This window comes from Notamacropus eugenii, chromosome 1, assembly GCF_028372415.1.
Source record: "Notamacropus eugenii isolate mMacEug1 chromosome 1, mMacEug1.pri_v2, whole genome shotgun sequence".
Classification (NCBI taxonomy): Eukaryota; Metazoa; Chordata; class Mammalia; order Diprotodontia; family Macropodidae; genus Notamacropus; species Notamacropus eugenii.
In genome coordinates this window covers 462,103,219-462,122,982 of record NC_092872.1, presented here as the reverse complement: position 1 = coordinate 462,122,982, position 19,764 = coordinate 462,103,219, and the positions used below count along the sequence as shown (strand labels likewise).

The following is a 19,764-nucleotide window of genomic DNA, read 5'->3' as shown; positions in this document are numbered from 1 at the left end:
GTAGAAGCAAAAAATCTACTATGACAATTTGACTAGAAATTCATCTGAGATAATATACAGACAACTAAGTAAGATTTGCTAGTTGAGTTTTTGCTTTCAATTCATTTAAACCAATAAACACTGATTACGTATCTATTGTGGGAAAATGAAAAATCTGTCCTCCCCCATTTGATGTTCAGTACCCCCAGAGGTGGGGGAGAAACCATGTTTTAATACTACTCTTGATTCTCCCACAATGAAGAGCAGAAAAACTACTGATTGATGAGTCTGCTCAGGATGTCTTCAGTATAAGACAGAGATAAATAAATGTACCACATACTACTTTAAATTAACAACTTGGATCATCAGTAATTTTTAACAAATATATTTTAAATAGTTAATCAAGTTAATAAGATTGGAATAGGTATCCTACATTAATGTATATCTGGGATTACTATAATCAATTTGGTTTCCTTGCACAAGACCTGTAGTTGACATCTTATGTATTTATTCAATGATACCAAATTTAAGAGACCATAATTAAGAGGAGCAGGAGAAAAGAAAAACTGATGTAACATTTTACCCTACATTACACATATACCAGAAATAATTGTTGTAAGTGAAATCAGAGTTATTTTTTTTAAGCTAAAATTGACCACATTTCATCAGTATGGCTACTCAAATCTAAACTATCTTGCAAAAAACAGCAACCAATTCATATACTTTTATGAGGTAGGAATCACATTGCCAAACCTCACAAAGAATACCCCCTATCCTTACTCCATTGGACTAACAAAGCATGAATAGTCCAAAAAGGAGAACTAAATCTTCTAGTTAGCATAAATAAAATATTAGTTTATTATATACATGAGAGAAATATTCAAATATAAATTAATCTATTCTTCCAACATATACATAGAAAATAGGACTTGAATACTTTAATAACTTTTCTATACATTCAAGTTAAAATTCATAAAACAATGAATTACTCAAGGCATCCAATTTGGTTTAAAATGTATAGGCCTACTCTTTTACTAACTTTAGCTGAATTTTATTATTTTTCTTTATGGACTGTTAGTTTTTCTATGCAATAAAAAGCTGGAAGTATATGGCTTTGGATGAGTATTAACACTATTAAAATATCACTGAAGTTTAATTTGCATTAAAATGTAGTAATAAGAACCTTGGTATAGCTGAGAATTGAACTGAAACTGGAGTCAAAAAAATGTTTAAGATATTTGGTCACCATTATTTGAAATGAATTCATACTGGAAAGTGGCCTCAAAATTCCAAAGCTTTTTTTTCCAACTTATTTATTTTTAGTTTTCAACAGTCACTTGCATAAGTTTTAACTTTTCTCCTCCTTGAGGTCCTCCCTCCCCAAGACTTCATGCTGATATGCGTTCTACACATACATTTCTATCAAACACATTTTCACATTAGTCATGTTGCACAGAAGAATTACAATGAAGTAGAGAAACCATGAGAAAAAAAAAAACAAAGTAAAACAAAAAAGAAAATAGTCTGCCTCGCTCTGTATTCCAACTGCATAGTTTTTTCTCTGATTATGGATGGCATTTTTCATCATGAGTCCTTTGGAATTGTTTTAGGTCCAAAGCTTTTTTGTAGCTTATTTAAGAAATGTTTGCTCTTTACTCTCTCTACTTTCAAAGAGAATTTCAATTTTTTGCTTGAAATATCTCCCTTCATTCTCATGTTTATTTTATAGATCTTTTGAAATCTTATCTTACAATTACCTATGGGAGAGAGTGAAAAAGACTTACCAGAAATCAGTTTATTTGCATTATATTGCTTTAATCATGAGATATGTAAAATATTAAAAGATAAGAAAATAAAATACCTCTCCCACCAGTAAACTAAAGCTCGTCAAATAATCAGCACTTCAGTTTATCAGAGACCAATTAATCCTTACTGAATGCATGTGGAGAGGGAAAAATCAGCATAATTTATATTAATGCCTAATTTTGCCTCCTTGTTAGTATTCATGTAATAAAATAATGCCTTACACCACCTCCCAATAAATATTTGTTGAATGAAATAATAGACTAATTAATTCAACTAGCATGTTAACTCCTTGAGAATTGAGGTTATTGTTTCAATATGTGTTCCCTAAAATTGGCCATAATACTGTGAAGAGCATGTATGCCTCCTGAGCATAGCTGGGATCATGATATGACTCAGGCATGCAAGCACAGTAAAGAGATGAGATACAGACTGCATAAACAGTCATTGCACATGAAGGACCTAGTCTAGGTTTTAACATGCCACAATTCCCACATAACTGATAACTAAATTAGCAAAGATGAATTAAATAATTCTAAAAATATTCAGAAGTACTACTTCAGGCAAGAATTAAAGATTAAGGTGGAGGTTAACAAGTTGATGTCAGGGACCACAGGGTAGTGACTGGGTATGAATGTGAGGAGTATAGTCAGGAGACTAAACAATGGGAAGAAGGTGTGAGAGAACACAGAATTGGGAGTCAAGGGGTCATTTACTGGAATCAGGGACACAGGGTGGAGCCTAGGTCTAAAGTTCAAAAGGTAGACACAAGGACACCAAAATCATAATTCAGAATCAAGGTTACAAGATTAAGAAAAAATAAGCTAAGTAAGGAGTAACAGGAGCCAGAACCCCAGGACCACACTGAAGATCACTCTTTAACAACTTCAGAGAGCTTTGCTGTCTCTTTCAAGAAAGCAATTACTACACTAGCAATTGTTGTTTGTGTTCGTCCTTCCTTGCTGAAGAAGACCATGGCATCAGAGAAATGATGACATGACTTGCATTTGACTTTGTTTTGAGGGAGGGAGGGCTGTGCAATGTCACCAGCCTCACTTCTCCTCTAGAGCCATCGATATTCATCAGGATGACTTGAGATGATCCAGGATATACTGGGAGACCTTGGCCCCTTCAGGCCACTCACTTATGGTGAGGTTAATGCCCATTCATTGAATAGGCCTGTTTAAGAGGTAGCCAGGGCATGGCCCCTTTAATGAGGCCAAGAAAAAGAAAGATATCAGGCTGGGAGAGAAACAACAACAGTTACTACTGATAATCACTCTAAAGCTAGGAGAGTCCAGAAGAGCCCTTACGCAGGGGCCCATTGGCATCCCAGCTTCAGAGTGCAGGAGGTTTAAGGTTTTGGGAAGGGAGGGGAGGGGAGAGGAACTAGCCAGTAAAACCCAGTCAACTGGGCATCTTTTGGCCATTCAAATTTACCATTTGAGGGAAAGAGATTGTTCTGTGTTGGGCCTGGCTCAGGCTAATCCCGTGGTAGTTAATATTCAATATTGGGACAAAATGAAACACAAGAAGATCATTCAGGAATTAATAAAGTCATGGTAGGATATTCAACAAAGGTATGCATTGAGAACACCAAAAACTAATTCAGTTCCCTTGCTTGAGCAGCCAAGTTTCAATGATGATTTTAATACCTTTCAAGGAAAAAGTAGCCTAACTGGGGGGTGGAAATTAGAACTTGACTTCCACCACACAGGTCAAATGGGGACTGAAGGTTAAAACCTAGTCCAGGCAGTGAAAGGTAAATGTAGGAAATCAACTGAACCCTGCTAGATGAATATAAGAAATGTAATACTCAAGAAATCATTTCTATTGAAGTTAAGCATGTCATGCAATAACAATTTAGAATTTTGCATTTAAAAGCCTTCACAAACTGGCTCCAGCTTATCTTCCTAGGGTTAATGTCCCTTTACTGGTCTTTACATATTCTTTGTTCCATTCTAACTAACCTGCTATTTTGAGAACTGGACATTCCATTTCCCCTTTCTATAACTTAGCATAGGCTGCTACCAATGTCTGGAAAGCAATATTTTCTCTTTTACCTTAGAGAATTCTAGGTTTCCTTCAAGATTCAACTCATGCACCACCTCATAAGGGAAATTTTTCCAGATTCTCCCCACCAGACCCCACTCCCAATTGTGAGTGATCTCCCCTTCTCCTAATAATCACAAATATGCCCATCTATTTACTTGTTATATGTCCACCCACTTGAGCCCTAACAGCAGAATTTAAGTTTTCTCAAAAACAGGAACTATTTTATCATTTTAATGCCAAAAACACTGTTACAAACATGGTTTCTTTAGTAAGATATTGATTATTATACTGTATCAATGTAAGCTGTGTAAATGAATTGTTTAGACTCCTAATGCTTTTGTCCTTTACATAGTTTTTCTTTTTATACAGCTCCGACTACAACAGAGATGACTTATTAGCATAAAGCAAGAATGAGTCAGGCTTAGAAGGGAGCTTCTCTATTATAGACTAAAATATAGAAAAGGACTTGATTGCTAAACACCAATACCCCCTCTCCCCCCAAAAAGATAAAACCCTAAAACAAAGGAAAACTCTCAAGAATTTTTACACATTCCAATTGAAACATTTTCTTAATTTAATATATTTTTAATATGACCAGAGAATTATGGATTTAAAATCTGAAGATTCTTTAAAGGTCATCTAGTTGTACTTCCTCATTTTACAGATGAGGAACTGAGGTCCAAAAAATTTAAGTGACTAGTCCAAGGTTATATAAGGCATAGATGAAAGAGTGGGAATTGCAGTTCCTCTGATTCCAAATCTAGCACTTTCTTTTCAACAAATGCATTTTCATCACATTCTGCTTCAGAAATTGTGCCTATTCTCAGACACAAAGCCTGAAAGGCTGATTTCCGTATTTTATTTTCTTATATCAATTAATAACAAGTCTCTTATTCTTCTTCACTATCACTTGAATAATGCCAGCTTTAGATTTCCAAGGCTAAACAAGTCCAAAATCTAAGCTGACAGACATACTTCTTTTCTTCTGTAGTAATATCTTTCATGTTATCTAAGCAGGAAAACATTCTGAAAGATCCTTTAACATCAGTTTTATGGCAGATGGATAACTTCTACAAAACAGCTTCCAGTTTGCAATTAGGTCACTGAGGCTACAACACAACCATGATACTTAATTTATCACTTTTTGAATTTACTCAGAATTATCAAAATGCTTTCAGCATAAAAATGTTAAACTGCATAAAAAAGGTCCAGAATGGAAAAACACCACTATCCCCCCACCACCGCAACAAAAAACCAAGAGACTCTGAACTTCATGCTTCACCAAGATTCCAAATTTAGGGGTAAGATGATATATCACCAAAGGAGACCTCAACAAGCAAGTTTAAATTCACTGCATTACCTGAGGCATAAACATCATATTGTATATATAGCAAACTATGAAAGAATCTAGTGATAATTTTTAAACTTGAAACTTACTTATATCTAGTCACTTCAAATTATAATTTTCACCCTTTACAAGCTTTTCAAACTTGCAGTTATTGTGCAGACTTTTATGCTGTATATATGAAACCTAAGAGTATTAGATTAACTGAAGTTCTTTATGTTATTTCCACAGAAATGAGACAACAAACCAGAATAGATAATCTTGAAACTGATGCAAGCTTTTAACATGAGTAAATTTATATAATAACGCTTTCTTCAAGTCAGGATACTACTCTTGGAAGGCTATAAATCAGAAAATAAGCTTTATTTTCTCACAGAGGTACTTATGATGTCTATCTTTTGTAGCCAGAAAATTTGAAAAGATTCTTAACACAAATGAAAAATGAAAGGCTTCTTAAAACATTTTAAAATGAAATACTTAAATATATTCACATTTTTATGAATTTGAACTGGAAGATAGTGCTCATTGTAAAAGCATAAAAAGTATTACTAGTATTGACATACAGTCTCTCTGCTTAGCATATCATCAATTAGAGTCCTTTAAATAGTAATCTTAATGTTTCCAAAGTATAAATGGTCAATATTTCATATATCAACAAAAATATATTTTATTATTCTCCAAATCTCACTATGATAAATTCTTTATTATAAGTGACATCCTAACTAATCAAATAGAAACCAATTAATCAAAAAGTCAGATAAGGATTCCACCATAGGATTAGTCAAGCATAAAGAAGTTACTACTAGGTTCAAAAATAAGAGAAAGGTATTGTTATTGCTTAAGAGTCATGGGCATATTAAGGCTATGTTATTAAGATCATAGGATCTAAAATAAATCTTAGAGATCTAGTCTAAAGGTGGCAAACTCAGGGTGTTCTGAACAAGATTAAAATGTAAAAAATATTTAACAAACCATATAAAAATACAACAAAACATAAGTAATGTTAATTTGTGGTTTTGTAAAACAATATGTAGCTGGCATGGATTAATTTCTTTTTTAGTTTGACAGCATTGCCTACTCAATCATATCAAAAAAAAAAAAAGCTATCATTTAAGAAACACATTAAAAGTTCCAAATCCTAAAAATCTGAAGTTGTGTATTACTACATGATACACGTATGTATATACACAAACATATTTTATAGTAGCTACATGTTAGCTATTAAAACTTCATTAAGATTTTGGGGGACGCCAAATATATTTGCGTACAGTTATGTGCAATTTTTCTAGAATGAGATTTGTTGAACTCTCTGTTATGCGGTTATAAGTACATCAGTGTAAGGTCTGCCAGAAAGTTTTATTTATTTTTGTTTTTTTTCTTCTTGGCAATCAATTATGTATACAGGTGTATTAATAATAATAAATAGAGAATACTGATATAAATTTAGGAAAATAAGTGCTATTCAACTCACCAAGAGAAGAAATACACAGCAAATCAACTATAAGCATTTACTTTTTGGATGAATCCTAAATAAAAAAGCATTAATATTGTCATAGTAATGATGTTTAATTTTCTCCAAGCATGATATATAACCAATTTTAGAGGGTTTATGACAAAACCACATAGACAAAGATAATGTCAATAAACTAAAAATTTTATCTTATTTTCATGCTGAAGAAGTCTCCAGAGGGAATATAAGTTAAGCAGCTGAAATGATATGTTCTCAAATGAATTCTCAGCTGAAAAATAATAGAAAACTGTTAAGAATTTTCCAAATCTAGATTGGCCAATTATTCACATTCTCACACCTTCATTCTCTTTAGGCTTCACTTACAGCTACTTCAACTGAGCTTGAGGAATTTAAAAAACAGCAAGAGCGTACCTCTGCATGAGAAACCTATGTATTTATGGTAATTCAGAAATAAACTGACTATTCAGTTAAGTTTGGTAAATGACTAAAGGGAAAAAGAAAGATAAGAGAAAAAGAAAGAATTGTGTGGAATATAGTGTTTTTTAAATCTACCTATGGATGATAAAATATCTATAAAAATAAGTATATAGTTGTGAATGCTTCATAAGAAAATAAAAACAAATTATATGGATCCAGACGACAGGGGACCTCAAAAAAAGGAATATAAGAAAGACACATAACATTTGTGTATAACAATAAGATGGATTAAATAAGCATTGCTTACATTTCTGTAGCACTTTACCTGTTACAGAGCAGGTTCTTCATGACTATGCTATGGGCAAGAAATGCAAAAAGTAACTCCATTTTACAAATAAGAAAAATGATGGTTAGATGGGCAAAAGGGAGGAAAAAGAAGTTTCAGAATCATTCTCTCAAACCCAGATCATCTGAATCCAAGTCCTATGTTATCTTCACTACCAATTTAAAAAATTATATATTTCAATCCCAATTCAAAAATGTTCTCTCTATAGTTTTTGGCAAATGTGTTACTCTGCCCCATAAGTCTTATAATTCTGCCCACTTGTAAAATGCATAACTTTCAAGAGAATTCAAAAGGTTCAAATCCCAGATCTTCCATTTTGCTACTTGTATGACCACACATAAGTCCTTTGATTTCTCTGAGCCTTGGTTTTATCATCTGTAAAGTGGGAATTGGACTAAATGATGCCTCAGTCCTGTTCCTATTCTAAATTTGTGATATTATGGTCCTATAAATAAGATAAATAAATTTTGACCTAGCAAACCTAAGTTAATTAAAACTGGAAAACCTATGGATTCTAAGAATTAAGAATGTGGAATAATAATTACTTAAATGGAATCTGACTTGCGCATTTAGTAATTTGTAGAGAGAACCAAAGGGAAAATAAAAATAGTATATGAAAAGGAAAACTAAAGGTCATTTTTCACCATTAGCAAATCACATCTAAGACAGCAGGGGTTCCAAATATATTTACAAAAATGTAAATTGATCAAAAATACACTATAAAAAGACATTTAGCAACTTACCATAACTACATATATATATATATATATATATATATATATATATACATATATATATATATATATATATATATATATATATGAAATCTGCAGTTACAATTCCCTCTCACTTGGTTTTTTTTAAATCAGAGATTTGAAAATATTTAAAAATAAGTCATAAAAGACTTGGTGTCTACATTATGTTTGAACTTGAAGAGACTAACACCTCTCAAAAAACCCATATCCAAAAAAAAAAGTCAATCAAATAAGTTTTGAATTTATCTCTGGGAATCACACAACAGTATGGCATATATCAAAGTTTTACAGAAACAGATACAGACATAAAATCCAGATAATCATCTATTAGAAATAGAGAGGTAGTCCCTAACTTATGAGTGAACCAGCTATGTCCCATCCAAGAATTTTATAAGTCAATTGCTTGCAATTTCATATGTATTTTCCTACGGAAACAATGTATAAACGGTAGAATGTAGTCAGGCAGACACATTACAGTAATTTAACATTTTAACACCTCATCAAAAGAGGCAGCATGATATGGGGTGATAATTCAAGCAGTTACTGGCTATGTGACCATTTTCAAATTTTACTTGACCCTGCCAAAGCTCAACGTCTTCATCAACAAAATGGGAATATAGCACTTCTATGTTATGTAATATAAGCACCACTGAACTCACAGGGTTGTTAGGAAGAAAGTACTTTGCAAACTATAGAAATTGCTATTGAAACATGACTTGTTAATGTCATAATGATTACCATTGTGGAGCCTGAGAAGGCTCTACCATGAGAATATAAGCTCTAACTGGTCCTACACCATGCTGGAATTCTTTCAATATGAGCTTGACAATAGATTCTTCATCTGTCTCTTTTCTGGTCATCTAAGGACTAGCTTAATTAAATTCATCATCTAAAGGCTGACTCTTAGTTGTACCTTTGGGCCATAATAATTGCCTTCTCTGGGTCTCAGTTTCCTTTTTTTGTTAAATGAGGATGCTATAGTAAGTTTGCTTAAAATTCTAAAGTCCCATGAACTTATGACTAGGGTATGGAGAAGTTCTGATGCATATTGGTGAAATGATCACCAATAAAATGACAGATTATGTGAGATATAGAGAAGTATGTCCCTTAAATCAGACCAACCACAAAAGTGTATTCAAGCACTAATGTTACTAAACTATTTACCACATTAATAGTACTAGTGAGAGTCCTGGATGAAATGATCATGTGGATCTTTTCCTAGATGCGGAAAGTTAAAAAAAAAATGTGAAATTTGTCTTCAGTATCTTCATACTTCCTAGTGACTATACCTCCTAGTGACTCTCTCCCTAGGACTCCAAGGTCCAAAAATGACTCTGCTGTCCTAAGAGTACCCCCTACCACCACCCCTAGAACATCTATTTGATCTACCCTCTACCCCACTCCTAGTGGAAGAGTAAAGTATTCCTTCCCCTAAACCAAACCAAAACAAAGAAAAAACTCCTTAGTACAGTTGGGTATTAAGAAAATTCTGTATTCAGATCCTTAACCACCTCAGTGAATTTGCATAACAAAATATGGCTAATTAACCCAAATAAATCTCCAATTAGCAGAATTTTTTAAAAAGATAATATATAAAAAATGTTTTAGGAGCAGGCCCATGAAAGAAACCGGTCGTCCTTCGGTAAGGCTAAAACCTTTATCAATTCCCCTCAATTCTGTCCACTTTTCATAGCTTTTTCTGAATCCATAATTTACCTCAAGTGCCAACGTTTTTGACAAGGGATGGGAGGAGGAAAGAAGAAAGGCAGCACACAGGTGAGGGAGAGATAGCCTTTTCCATGTTTGCATGTCTCACATAAGGAGCTCTCTCAAAACTTTAGAAATTTTTTTTATAAAAAGGACAACCAAAAACGTGGCTGTTTAGAGTCTTTCTCACCAAAGAAAATCTTTGCTAAGCCATGGAATACTGGGGTACTACGTTTATTTCCTAAGGGTTTAATATTACTTATCACAGGTCTTGATTTGTACCCTCTTGAGAACTGCAGCTGCTTTCTTGGGCTGTTATGTATTATGTTATTTATCTGTCAACTAAATATATACATACATACATATATATACATACATGTGTGTATGTGCAAAATAGTAATGTCATCTTCAAGAGACAAAATAGGTTCTATGATGAGATAGAAAAGATGTGATATTAGAGAGCCTTCCTCTTTCCTTTCCACATTCTTCTCATACTATATCCATATGCAAGCTCATCCTCCAAAAGGTATGACATGAAGACTGGGGAAAAACAATACCATTCCCCAATCACTACAAACTCTGCTTTACAGAAAACTACAAAGGAAAATAGAAGGCATGGAAAAAAGCTTTCTTAGAAGAATCACTGTGACTACACTAGAGCTGTTGAGAAATGGATGAGGTCTTTGCATCATAAAGCTATTTTACTTGCAAAATATTGTGTCATTTTGGCAGATGATAACATGAGAGAGAGAGAGAGACAGAGAGACAGAGAGAGGGAATGTGAAGAACAATTTTTTTTTTTTTTAAGTCTAAGAAATTCATGCCAAGGTGAGTAAGCCATATAGTATATTGCAGGGGTGGGGAACCTATGGCCTTGAGGTCACAAATTGCCCTCTAGATCCTCAAGTGCAGTCCTCTGACTGAATTCAAACTTCACAGAATAAATCCCCTTAATAAAATGATTAGTTCTGTAAAATTTGAACTCAGTCAAAAGGTTGCACCCAAGCACCCAGAAGGCCAAATATGGTCTCGAGGCCTTAGGTTCCCTACCTCTGTATCCTCTATTTCCTCAAACTCCTTAGATTACAAGGCACGACTTAGTAAGAACGTATAAGAACTTCCAGCTAGATTCAATGTACAAATGAAAAGTCCACACTGGTCAAAGAAAACCCATTAAGTAACTAATATAAGGAAAACAAATCTAAGAACCATAACTGAAATGTCACAGTTGAGAACACTGGTCCCTAACATTAGTTTCCATGGAAATTGTCATCACTCCTTTGAATTTTTTTTGTATTTATTGACAAAACAATGGTGAAATACTCATGAAGTGCTAAAATTACAAAATCGAATGCATTAGTAAACTGATATAGACATTTTAAAAATGCACTAGATCATCTAATATATGCTTATTGTACAAATGCCTGTTATAAAGGCAGATCACCTGACAAATAGGAAAATAGCAGGGGAAGGTAAAAAATAGTTGTGCTCATTTTTGTGGTACTTAGCCATTACAATCTAATAGGATACTAGTGATGACATACCAGGTTTGATTCCTTTGTCTTTTATGGAAGAAACAAACTAAGACAATGAAATGGGCTGAAGACAAGCTAGGTGGGTAATTCACCTGATACTTACTACATACAATAACTAAGAGCAGGTGGGGTTTGAAACACAGAAAGTGAGTTTTACCCGAAAATGTCAAAAGCTTAATTTATCAAGCACTGATAGATATAATGAACCAAACTAGTAAAGGTTAAATTAATTAAATACCAAAGGAGAAAGGAATTTTTTATTCCAAGTCAGGTACTCATAAATTCATCGAGTCATATGAATAAAGTAAGCAAATTTAATCTCTTAGAAGCAGCTAGGTGGTATAGTGGATAGAGTGCCCAGTCTCCAGAGTTCAAATTCAGCTTCAGATACTTACAGTTGTGTGACCCAGGGCAAATTACTTAACTCTCTTTATCTCAGTTTCCTCATCTATAAAATGAGCTAGACAAGGAAATGGTAAGCCACTCCAGTATTTTTGCCAAGACAATCCTAAATGGGATCATGAAGAGTTGGACACAACTGAAATGACTGAACAACAACAAATCTAACTAGGGAAAAGGTGTCTTTTCTATCCAAGGGAAGAAAAAAAAAGACCACATATAGGTACTTCCTAGTACACCACATCTTGCAACTGGTCCTGCAAAGTACTATACTGCATTACTAATCTGACAGTCATCCTAACTAAACTGTTTACTCAATGTATTTTATAACTGCAACAGGTCAATGAGAGAAGTGGAAGCAAACTAGAAACTTTGTGTACACTTCTTTCTAACTGAGTACTCTGGTATAACTAGGTTCTATAGCTTTACTGTAAATTCAATGACTTCAATTTTACTATATGTACTTACATTTGACAAGGAAAACGTAGAAATATAAGATTTAGTTTTGGTTTTGCAGTCAAAACCAAAAAAAAAAATATACAGGAATCATAATGGTGTTAAATAACATACTAAATTCATTAGTAGGTACACCGAAACTCATACATACCACATATATGCAGAATTGTAGTATTCTCCCTAAAATCAGTAAAAGAATCAAAGAGAAAGCTGATGTGGTTACACTTATTTCAATGATGGAATGAGAAGTTAAGAGAGAAGAGAGGGCAAATAGGAAGGGGATAATTTTACTAAACACTTTATTACACTTTATCTGCAATGCAAGGAAATAAGATTTCTTTGAGGGGGACAGTCTAAACATGTTATTTTATCAGTTTGTGGAACTCCCAGTGTGAAAATTCCCTCCATCAATGCAAAGCAGCAACTTGTCATTCAAAGTACTAGATAGCTGCCCTGGGCATTAAGAGAGTAAGCAACTTACCCACTGGCACAGAGCTAATCTGTTTCGGAGGGAGACTGAACTTAGTTTTTTCCTGGCTCTAAGAGCAGCCTTCTTTCCATTCTGAGCTACAGATACTCTAATTAAAAGCACATAATGTTGTTCAAAAAGCATGATTTTTATTGTAAATTTTGGCTACACTAGGTATTTTTTGAAATCAGAAGTCTCTTAGAAAGGCCCACTGGTGGGGCAGAGCCAAGATGGCGGAGTAGAAAGACGCACATATACATAGCTTCGAACCCACAACCCATAGAATGGCTACAGGGGAGTAACTCACGGCGAATTCTGCACCCAGAGGCCACGGAATATTGGAGCAAGGGAGATTTCTGTTCCGGAGAGACCTGCAAACCTCTCGCAGGGGGTCCTTCGCGCTGCGGACTGGGCGCCGGGACTGGGAGCTGAGTGCAGCCCTGCCACGGCCGCGGCACTGAGGGGAAAAGATCCAGGCGGGCTTCAGGGACGGGATCTCCAGCGGCCACACGGGTCCCTCCACCCACAGAGGGACCTGCAAACCTCTCGCAAAAGGTCCGTCGCGCTGCAGACTCGGAGCCCAGCCCACACCTGCTGCGGCAGCGGCCGGCCGCGGCACCAAGAGATACAGATCCGAGCAGGCTTCAGGGACGGGATCTCCAGCGGCCGCACATGTCCCTCCACCCACAGGTGATGGGGGTCGGTGAGAGAGTCTCTTTGGCGGGTCGAGAGGGGAGTGGGGTGCCCCCATAATTCAGGTCCCCCCCCCCAAGAGGTAGAAGCTGAGAGGCGGCTGCAGACCAGGGCTCCCCAAGTGGGCGGGAGCCTGGATCCATTTTGGAAGGTCTGTGCATAAACCCCCTGAGGGAACTGAGCCTGAGAGGCAGCCCTGCCCTGCCCTGCCCACCTGATCTTAATCTCACACTGAATAGCAGCCCTGCCCCCCCCCCCCCCCCCCCCCCCCCCGCCCGCCAAAAGCCCTGAGGCTGAAAGCAGCATTTGAATCTCAGACCCAGAATACTGGCTGGGAGGATCAGGAGGTGAGGTGGGTGTGAGGAGAATATTCAGAGGTCAAGTCACTGGCAGGGAAAATGCCCAGAAAAGGGAAAAGAAATAAGACAATAGAAGGTTACTTTCTTGGAGAACAGACATTTCCTCCCTTCCTTTCTGATGAGGAAGAACAATGCTTACCATCAGGCAAAGACACAGAAATCAAGGCTTCTGTGTCCCAGCCAACCCAATGGACTCAGGCCATGGAAGAGCTCAAAAAGAATTTTGAAAATCAAGTTAGAGAGGTGGAGGAAAAACTGGGAAGAGAAATGAGAGAGATGAAAGAAAAGCATGAAAAGCAGATCAGCTCCCTGCTAAAGGAGACCCAAAAAAATGTTGAAGAAATTAACACTTTGAAAACTAGCCTAACTCAATTGGCAAAAGAGGTTCAAAAAGCCAATGAGGAGAAGAATGCTATCAAAAGCAGAATTAGCCAAATGGAAAAGGAAATTCAAAAGCTCACTGAAGAAAATAGTTCTTTCAAAATTAGAATGGAACAGATGGAGGCTAATGACTTTATGAGAAAGTATGATATCACAGAACAAAGAGAGAAGAATGGAAAAATGGAAGATAATGTGAAATACCTCATTGGAAAAACAACTGACCTGGAAAATAGATCCAGGAGAGACAATTTAAAAATTATGGGACTACCTGAAAGCCATGATCAAAAGAAGATCCTAGACATCATCTTCCATGAAATTATCAAGGAAAACTGCCCTGAGATTCTAGAACCAGAGGGAAAAATAAATATTCAAGGAATCCACAGAACACCACATGAAAGAGATCCAAAAAGAGAAACTCCTAGGAACATTGTGGCCAAATTCCAGAGTTCCCAGGTCAAGGAGAAAATATTGCAAGCAGCTAGAAAGAAACAATTCAAGTATTGTGGAAATACAATCAGGATAACACAAGATCTAGCAGCCTCTACATTAAGGAATCGAAGGGCATGGAATAGGATATTCCAGAAGTCAAAGGAACTAGGACTAAAACCAAGAATCACCTACCCAGCAAAACTGAGTATAATACTTCAGGGGAAAAATTGGTCTTTCAATGAAATAGAGGATTTTCAAATTTTCTTGATGAAAAGACCAGAGCTGAAAAGAAAATTTGACTTTCAAACACAAGAATGAAGAGAACCATGAAAAGGTGAACAGCAAAGAGAAGTCACTTACTAAAGCTGAACTGTTTACATTCCTACATAGAAAGACAATATTTGTAACTCTTGAAACATTTCAGTTTCTGGGTACTGCGTGGGATTGCACACACACACATGCACACACGCACACATACATAGAGACAGAGTGCACAGAGTGAATTGAAGAGGATGGGATCATATCTTAAAAAAAAAATGAAATCAAGTAGTGAGAGAGAAATATATTGGGAGGAGAAAGGGAGAAATTGAATGGGGCAGATTATCTCTCATAAAAGAGGCAAGCAAAAGACTCATTAGTGGAGGGATAAAGAGGGGAGGTGAGAGAAAAACATGGGGTCTGCTCTCATCACATTCCACTAAAGGAAAGAATAAAATGCACACTCATTTTGGTAGGAAAACCTATCTCACAATACAGGAAAGTGGGGGATAGGGGGATGGGCAGGGTGGGGGGGATGATGGAGGGGAGGGCATGGGGAGGAGAGTGCAATTCGAGGTCGACACTCATGGGGAGGGATAGGATTAAAAGAGAACAGAGGTAATGGGGGACAGGATAGGATGGAGGGAAATGTAGTTAGTCCTGTACAACACAACTATTATGGAGGTCATTTGCAAAAATACACAGATTTGGCCTGTGTTGAGTTGCTTGCTTTCCAAAGGGAAGGGGTGGAGAGGGAGGGAGGTAAAGAAGGTGGAACTCAAAGTGTTAGGATCAACTGTCGAGTAATGTTCTTGCCACTAGGAAATAAGAAATACAGGTAAAGGGGTATAGAAAGCTATCTGGCCCTACAGGACAAAAGAGAAGATGGAGACAAGGGCAGAGAGGGATGATAGAAGAGAGAGCAGATTGGTCATAGGGGCAATTAGAATGCTTGGTGTTTAGGGGGGGGAGGGGACAAAAGGGGAGAAAATTTGTAACCCAAAATTTTGTGAAAATGAATGTTAAAAGTTAAATAAATAAATTTAATAAAAAAAAATTTAAAAAAAAAAGGAAAAAAAAAAAAAAAGAAAGGCCCACTGGTGCCAAGCTAAAATATCCTCTGATAAGGTCCTTGTTAAACTGAAGTTTGTAATGGAATATTTCCCTAAAATGAACATGTCCCAGAAACTGTTCATAGAGGGGGGAAACGTCTTTTTAACAGCTGCCTGAATTACCTTAGATTCATTTTCTATGCAAATTCAATACACAAAAATGACTAAGACTAGAATGAATAAAATGAACTATAACTACAAACCTCTTAGGGAAGTAACTCTTCATTATGTTTTATCACTAAGAAGTTATAAATCTTCACTTACATATACACAAAATTATAGAGGAAGCATTAATTCACAATACTTTGCTAGGCATTTTTAGGGATGCAAAGTTCAGATAAGATAGAATCCCTGTCCTCATGAGCTTATGGAATAATAGGAAAAGAAACAGAATTTGTAGAAAATTTAAGGGGAATTAACAATAAAAAAAATGATTCTCATGAATTATCTTTAGTTCTTGGTACGTTTTTTCATGAAAGAATACATTATGAGAAAAGCTACTACAAATATGCCTTCAAACATCGTATTGCAAGCTGGGTATTATCCAAGGTACACCATTCGTGGGTTTTAAAATTTGCCAGACTATTCATGCAGAAAAATATATCTGTGAGATTCTATTTTCTCATTACTCCTAAATGAACTTCCTCATGCTGGAAATCTACCAAACCATTATACAGAAATGAGGATGGAAAACATAAGTCAAATTTATTCCTCTTTCTATATTCTTTTCAAAAAATTTAATCAGAAATTGCTCTTTACATTTATTTAAAACACTTGACACTATGCTTTTTATCATTTAGTAAGAGAACGTTAACTAAAAACATTTAGGTGAGATTATTTGAGAATATTTGTTTTCTCTTGCGGAAGCTTCTTAGGTATACTGATAAGGCTAATTTTGAATGTCCTTTTGTAATGCCCATCTCATCCTTCCTACACCTTGATCAGCATGGTGGTGAAGAGAGTTGGACTTGGTTTCAGAAGACATGGGTTCTATTCCTCCTCTGACACTAAATTGCTGTGCAATCTTAGGAAAGATACATCCTTTCTCTGGAAAATCAGGGCTAACATTTGTACCACATTCCGCACAGGGTTTTTGTGATAGGCAGGGGAGATGTCAAAGTGTTATCAATATACACATCGTAAAGATATCAAACTAGATAATCTCTAAAGCGTCTTTCAATCAGTTATAATTCTATAACTACTTATTGATTTTCTTGGTAGTATATTTTTCCCCTCAGCACTGCTTCTCCCTGAACTGCCATTTTATTTAGGGTAACATTAATTTTTAAAATAACTCAGGAAGAACTTTAGAAAGACAGGCTAATTAATATATCATTGATAGAACTATGAACTGATCTAATCATTCTGGAAAGCAATTTGGAATTATACTTTATAAAAATTAAAAAAACCTAAAATGTCTACACTCTGTCCTAGACATTCACTGTCAGGCATATTCCCCAAGAAGATAAGTGACACAGAGGTCCCAGATGCACCAAAATATGCTTAGTGGTACTATCTGATTAGCAAAGAACTGGAAACAAAAGGAAACTGGAGAATGTCTGAATAAATTGTGCCACATTAATATAATATGATATAATGTAATAATATAATGTAATATAATGTAATGCAATGCAATGTAATGTAATTAATAAAGGGGCATTTAGGTGGACAGTGGATAAAGTGCTGGCCTGGAGTCTGAGAAGATTCCTCTTCAAGAGTTCAAATCCAGCCTCAGACACTTACTAGCTGCATGATCCTGGGCAAGTCATGTAACCATCTTTGCCTTAGTTTCCTCATCTATAAAATGAGCTTGAGAAGGAAATGGTAAACCACTCCAGTATCTTTGCCAAAAAAAACCCCTAAAAGGATCAAGAAAAATCAGATAGAACAACAAAATATAATGAAATATTACTAAGCTGAAAGAAATGATGACCGTGAAGTTCAGGGAAGCATGGGAAAATCATATGTACTTACATACAATGAATTAAGCAGAACCAAGGAAAATATACACAATGACTGCAACAATGTAAATGTGAAAAACCAATAAAAAAGAACCTGAATGCTGTGTTAAATATAATAACCAAATAAGGAAATAAGAAAATGCACTTCCCTCCCTTCAGTGCATAGGTAGAAGACTTTGGGGATGCAAAATTGCAAATATTGTCAGACTCAAGTGATAAGTTGTTTAGTTTTATGGAACTGGTTTTTCTCCTTTCTTTTATACTGTTACAAGGGATGGCTCACAGGATAGGGGAAGGAAGAGGGATACATTTAAAAATGAAGATCATATAAAAACAAATGACTTGCATAAAAATTTTAAAAGTAAAGAAGTCTAGACATTAGAGGGATTAGGATGAAATCAAGACTCTCCAATTTGGGGTCTCATTAAAATTCCTAATGATGAAATCCAACTATCAGCACTATAAGCACTTATTTTAAAAAAGAAAAAATTGGTCAAGTACCAAGTACAATTCAAATGTAAGGCTAATGAAAGCTAAAACATTTCATTATTAAATAAGTAAAAGCAAAAATTGAAATAAAAAAAAAACCTTGAAAAATAAGGGTTTCTAAAATACCAAATAACCCCTTCTGGGTTCACACACTTACCAGACCTTAAGAAAAAACTTGCGGAGGCGGTTGCTGCATCATCTGAAGCGTCCATTTCAAACCGTTCCCTCTAATCATTTACATCGCAGGCTAAACTATAGTAATTTTCAAAGTTGTTTAGTAAAGGTTAGATGCAATCAGTATTAAATTAAGTGAAAGCAATATTAGTAGTTATTAAGATGATACAGTGTACAACAGAGAATAATTTAGGTTCATTACATTTTTTTTTCTAAAATTTGCTTTTTTCTTTATTCTTTGCTTCAATAAATTATTTTCAGTTATGGGTAAGCCTAGGCCAAGGGTTCTTAACTTGGGACTGTGAACTTTTTTACAATATATTTTAGAAACTATATTACAATTTAAATGATATCCTTTGTAATCCTAGGTATTTGATTTTCTGATTCAGAAAACATTCTGAGATGGGGTCCCTCAGACTAACAAAAAGTTTTGTGACACACACACATATAAAAGTTACTCTTGGTCTAGAAATACACAGCTAACTATCTATTTACTGTTATATGTACAGTAGAGTTTTTCTTATTCTATTATGTAACAATGTTGAATTTTACTATAGTATGTTGTATATAAGGATAAGGTTATTCCAGCTTTTAAGTTAAATCCTTTGATAAGGTAGTTTTTTTTCCTTAAAGTAACAAAAAAATAAACTTCTTTATGTTAAAGTACAACATGCAATAAATGTTTCACCAGAGTATCTTTATTCTGCAAATAGCATATAGAACTAACAAATGAATTGACAAGTTAAAATGATTAGTGCTTGGGAGCTAACGTAAAGTTGAATGTGGCTTTATTACATTATCACTACTTATTCTGGATATTTAAGTGACTGGATATTTACAACTACTGTTAAAACCAGTTTAATATCTTAAAAAGGAGGTTCTGAATTCAAGAAGTATATCCTTAATACATATTGTGAACTAACTGGAATTTTTAGTTTACTCTTATGACATGCATTTCAGAAGAAATAGAGGAAAGAGTGGAGAAAGGGGAAATAATGTTTAGAGAAAGAGGAACTGTTGCAAAAATATATGTTCAGCTTGTGTTCATTCTCCTGTAAAAAAGCTCTGGTTACTTTCTTTGTCCAGTTACAATCCAAATGATACTCTCTTATATTCCAAACAACCACATTGTTGCTTTTCAACTCTCCTGGTTCATATTACAAGGTACTTA

The 19,764-nt window shown here is 35.2% G+C and overlaps 1 protein-coding gene across 4 annotated transcripts in view; it reads right to left on the bottom strand.

Annotated features, from left to right (window-relative positions):
- Positions 1-19,764, bottom strand: part of PHKB (phosphorylase kinase regulatory subunit beta) — a 248,296-nt gene that overhangs the window by 225,949 nt on the left and 2,583 nt on the right. Inside the window, exon 2 of one of the 4 annotated variants that reach the window (XM_072632135.1) lies at positions 18,577-18,671. The exons of the other annotated variants lie outside the window; for them this stretch is intronic. Coding sequence (XP_072488236.1) covers positions 18,577-18,631 — 55 coding nt within the window. The 5' untranslated portion in view covers positions 18,632-18,671. The remainder of the gene's footprint in view (positions 1-18,576; positions 18,672-19,764) is intronic. 4 annotated transcript variants of the gene reach the window in all.